Below are 5,288 nucleotides of genomic sequence, written 5' to 3'. Positions count from 1 at the left end.
GCAGGAATGAAGTAATTCTGGACCATTCACCTCTGGCCTGGCATAAGGACTGACACCAGACCTTCAGCTCGTTCTACTGACACAGACGCACAAGAAAAAGCAGCAGCCGTGGGTTTACCTACCAGAATTACAAACAATGCCGGTGCCACGAAAGCCCAGATTGCTCCATTCTCTAATGTAAGCCAGCAGCTGCAGAGAAAAATCAGCATGATTTTAGGTGAAATGCAGCCATTTAATTAGTAATCTTCTTAATTAAAAAAGAGACTAAAAGAGGGTGTAAAAAGACTGATGAATTTTAAAAGCGAGAGATGTGACAGAGCATCGGTAAGAAGCTCCTTTTCCCCTCACGCGTGGGCAGTCTGAGGCAGAGTCTCGCTGTGGTTTGTATCTTGCAGAGAGGCAGTGACAGCTCCTGCCCCAGCATGCCTTCAAGCAGCATTAGGGGTGGAAAGATGGGGAGGAAGGAAAGGGTTTATTTGCTCTTTGTTGTTCTTGGACCCTGTATCACAGGCAGTCATTTCAGTGCTCTGAGCACTGTCATTGTAGCAAGAGAGAAATTGAAGCCCTCCCTGCCCTGCCCGGCTGGTGGTGAGGAAGAGGCTGGGAAACGCTGTCAGCTTCACACATCTCACAGCAGTGACAATGTAAGCTGGGTACCACACACGGAAAATAACCCTTGCTCCAAACCTTTTGCTTATGCTATAGTAAGATTGAATCCTGCAGTGTTTTTTTTTCAGAAAAATTTGCTTTTCTTTTTCCAAATTAGAATGGAACTTAATTTTCAAATTTTTTAACAACATCCATTCTAGATCTTCAGATGATTAACTGCAGTTTTCCTCAAAAGATTAAGTGCTCTTAACCAGCAATTATTCTCACCTTTTAAGAAATGTTTCAGCCCGCACTTTACTGTGTGCGTGGGGTAAGCAGGAAGCTCACTTATGCCTCTGCAGCAAAAGGGGAAAATGGGCAGAACATCTTGGGAGCTTTTTGTGCATCATCTCAGCAGTGAAAAGCAAACCCGAGGCTCCTAGGTCTAAGAACATGCCTATCAACAGCCGTGCTTTTGCAGGGTATCTCCTCCACTCCTCAGCAGGATCTTGCAGAATTTCAGCCTTGTTAGACCTAAGAGGTTTTGTCCCCACCAGATTTTTCACCCTTAGTGCACCTGGAGTGAAGACATTTTCATACTCACTTGCCGCTTTCTCCATAGCTGTCTAGGGAAGAAGTTGCAGAAATTACACAAATCAGCAGTGGGCAGCCTGCAAAAAGGCAGAGTCGGTGATATTAGTAATAAAATTACATCTTCCAGTAAACCCTGCAAGGTCAGCTAAACTTTCTCTGGACAACAGAACAGCTCAGAGTAATTTTAGAATTAAGTCTAACTTGACGTCCTCCTGCAGCTGTGTAATACAACATGTTTTAATCAATTCGCGTCAGACAAACAAAATGACTTTACAATAAAGGACTAGTTTAAGAGGTAAACTGATTTAGTGCTAATTTCATTGCGATTCGCAGTCCTTTTTCACCCTGATCTTCATTTGTGTAATTTCTGTCTCTCGCCCTTCGAGCAGTGATATCCTGTGAAGCGGTATCAGGCTGATTTTCACCACTTTCCCCAGGTAAGCGCACCTTGTTCGAGAATTCAAAGCAATCTAGAGAAGAAAGTTGAGTCTCTCACCAGGGTGAATGATGAGCAGGCGAGAGGACAGAAATGGCAACATCTAGTTATCCAGAGCATCACACACAGCAGCGGGAGACAGCAGCAAATTCAGATCCCCAACCAATTCTCTTCTAGCATTAATATGTAACAGCTCTACAAGATTTCTGTGTTTAAAGCAGACTCTGTTTCCAGATGGGTTTTGACAGTTCCAGCGTGCTGCACCCTGGGAGGTGGAGGGGTGCTTTACGGGAACAAGCGATCCAACGGCAGACAGCGATGGTCCTGCTGTCAGGGAGCTGCCTGCCTCTGGCCCCCAGCGCTGGGACATCCTGTTGTGCCACTTCAGCACAGCTTTCCAGGCCAGAAGCGGGAGAGGAAGGGAGGTTTTTCTCGCCAACGGTTTTTAATATAGTAAAACCTCATCCCTTTAAATAGTAAATGATTGTCTGTTAAGTCCTGTATGATTTAATAAAATGTGAAGGTTTGGATTTTTTATCGTCTTAGAGAATTTAATAACCAGGTCCCAGACAGAGTATTATACAGGATAGCTTAAAGTTTCAATTTTCTGCATGAGGCTTTACAAAATTCTCAGACAAGCAATTTCTGCTTAATCTTATCAATATCATCCCCATAAAGTTCTGCAAAATTTTCCTGTAATGACAGAACCATCATTTTTGAAAGAAATGTTTGCATTCTGTAATGGTTGTGGCTCGGAGCACTTTCTATTTATAAATAGGAGAGATACTCAGTACTTAAGAAGCAGCGTCTACAGGCATTGTTTAGGTCTTAGGCTTTGAAATCCAATCTGCAGGATGGAGTTTAATGTCCAATAAACTTGAACCTGCTCTCCCACGCTTGTCCAAATCAAGAATAACCCCTTAGAAGTAATACTTGTGTAAGACCTAGGGAAAGGCAAGATTTTACTGTATTATCACATTTGCCTATTTAACAAAGGAAATTCCCACAGACATTTGGTCAAAATCAAGCATTATATTCAACAGAGCAATTAAGCCCAGGCATGAGCCTATCTGCTGAAAGCTGGTCTGCTATTGGCATGTGAGCTCTCCCTAAAAGTCCCCCAGGTATGTCTATACACTCCCAATCACATCTTTGGATGCTGAGCAGACTTTTTTGGTTGCCACTGATTGTCTTGTGGTGCGAGTTGTCTTCCCACGGCAGGGACTTTGTCATAGAAGCAAAAATACCTGTGCCCAACTAACTATCTGTTATACTTCCAGTCTGCCTTTTTTTTCCAAGTCAAATGATGGATATTCAAGGGATTTAGCATCACTCTTTATCAATTTTAAATGGCAGTGAAGAAGAAAATTAAATACAGAGTTCCTTTGGAAGATAATAAAACTTATGCAGATGAAACAGAGCAGTCATCTGCATAAAAAGAGCTTTTAAATCAGTGAGAATAAAATGATCTGCAGCCTATAGTGTGGTGTTTGCCTTTCCTTTGCATTAACAAGGTATTAAATGGATAGCAGCAATGGGGGCAGAATCAAGGTTTTGTTATGGTGAAATTGGAATATTTTTCCTTTAAGAAACAACCATTCAATAAATTCCATACAGGTTGAAAAAAAATATTCAGCCTAAGGGGATCATAAGATTTTATCTGAACTGAAGAATTTATACGGGTTATATATTATACACAAAAGTAAGTGTGTTTGTTTAATCTTTCATCAGTAATAATTACATAAGAGCTGTGAAGTTTAGCCTACACCCATAATACGTAATGTTAATGTTGTGTTGGCACTGGTTATCACCCAGGAAAGAATTATGGTTATGGTTTTTACTGTATCTGAATGTTCTCTCAGCTAGTAGATGCTACAAGTACGCTCACCAGCCCTGCTCCAAACCGTCAAATTCATGCTGCAATGGATGGTGCTTTCCAGAGCACACTATCAGATGAAAATCCTCTATCACACCTTTTTGGCAGCTGATCTTTGACACTGGTGTCATCAGTGTCTCTGTATTCCTAGAGCAGTACAGCATCACATTCAAACGGGGTAAATCAACCCCCGCGGAGCCATGCGCTGCTGCAGCTCAAGTCCTCTGGGGCCCCAAGTCAGCTAATTTGGAGCTACCTCCCAAACTCGGCATCAAAGTACAGCCTGCGGAGCAGGCATAAGCTCTTAATCCCTGGCACAGGAAGCCCAATAACGCAATCCTTGCTCAGACAGAATTCTCCCTGAATTCAGCCCAAATACAGTCACTAGAGTAAAGCCTGAAATGATTGTCAGCTAAGATCTCTTATTCAGCATTAAACTTCACATCTAATCCATGTGCTTTACGATTCTGAGGCACTAATGATAAATAAAAGAGCAAATGCCCATAAATCTGTGTGCTGTGATTTGAAAGCTCCTGTGTCTTCTGTACATCGCAAAAGGAGACAGGCAGGCTATAGGAACTGGCAGGCAGCTCAAAGCAATTGTGGACGTTAACTCTAAAAGGCTAAATATGGCATTTATTGAGAAAGATGAAGCATTAAACACAAGTGAAAGTGTATTTCCTTCCAATTCTGAGAAGATCTACTCGATTGAGAAAAGTATATTCTCTCATTTGTTTTGTAGCAGTTAATTTTCTATGATTCAATTCTTTATCTTCTGCTGCATCACGCTGTAGCTATGCAAAAGTCTGGGACTACATCAGGCAACAGCAAATAAAGAAATTTAGGTCTTTTGACAGCTCAGAACAAAACCTTCATTCTAAGTCAGTCTCTAACGGAAGAGAAATTGTCTGAAAAAGGGAAACATGTTAAAGCCAAAGTGCCGCGGCAAAATCTTCAGTGTTACAAACTATCATCAGCATCCTACAAATGGGTGGGTGGGGAAAGTTCTGCTACAATAATCTCCGTGTGTTACGCTGAATCACCAAGGCAACAAAGTCTTTTTTCCCCATCAGTCTCAAGGCATTTTAAAGGTGGGATATTATCATCTTCCTCAAATTGATCTTCTTTTGAATTCCTGACAACTGCAGTCTTTGAGGTAATTTTAGCACCCTTGGGACTAAAGATAATACACAGGAATTTCGATCAGCTCTGCACATTTGGTATCCTGTCTCTCTGATCACTGCTACATTCACTTTGCAGGAGCAATATCTCTCAGAAATCTCAGTAGATGTTCAGGAGACTCGCTGTAGAGATCCTTGTCCCTGTCTCCTCTCATTGCCTCCGGTTTCAATGTGTCGGTAATAGAGACTGCAAACTTTTACACACATACCTGGCCTGTTTGTCCAATTAAATAAGAATGATGGCTCCAGATTTTTAAATTCAGGACTGGGGTTTGTCATTATTCCACGAACTATGAGTTTGCAAAAGTCAAATGCATTCACACTTCGATTAAAAGCAAAGAACAAAGAAATGAACCATCTGTTTTGACTAAGGTGAGACGAGACATCCTTGTCTTCAACATCTTTCAACCATCTTTGGTCAGTACAGTAATTAACTAAGCCAAAGTTAATTAAAAAACGAAAGAAAAAGTTGGGAACTGGCAAACCCGAGTGACCTTCTTTAAGCAGTGAACACTCCAATGTGGAGATTCTCTCCAAAAACATTGTTGTTCAACAACGTCTGTTACCAGCTGAACGAGCATTAGAGTTACACACCAGACAGCGAGTTGCGACG

At 41.6% G+C, this 5,288-nt stretch overlaps 1 protein-coding gene across 1 annotated transcript in view; it reads right to left on the bottom strand.

Moving 5' to 3' along the window:
* The window catches only part of GPR133 (G protein-coupled receptor 133), a 111,976-nt gene that overhangs the window by 7,657 nt on the left and 99,031 nt on the right, over positions 1-5,288 (bottom strand). Inside the window, exons 19-20 of the mRNA XM_010137394.1 lie at positions 1,193-1,259; positions 123-189 (exon numbers count right to left, since the gene is read on the bottom strand). Coding sequence (XP_010135696.1) covers positions 123-189; positions 1,193-1,259 — 134 coding nt within the window. The remainder of the gene's footprint in view (positions 1-122; positions 190-1,192; positions 1,260-5,288) is intronic.

This window comes from Buceros rhinoceros, unplaced genomic scaffold, assembly GCF_000710305.1.
Source record: "Buceros rhinoceros silvestris isolate BGI_N320 unplaced genomic scaffold, ASM71030v1 scaffold8880, whole genome shotgun sequence".
NCBI classification, from domain to species: domain Eukaryota; kingdom Metazoa; phylum Chordata; class Aves; order Bucerotiformes; family Bucerotidae; genus Buceros; species Buceros rhinoceros.
This window is presented reverse-complemented; position numbering and strand designations above follow the sequence as displayed.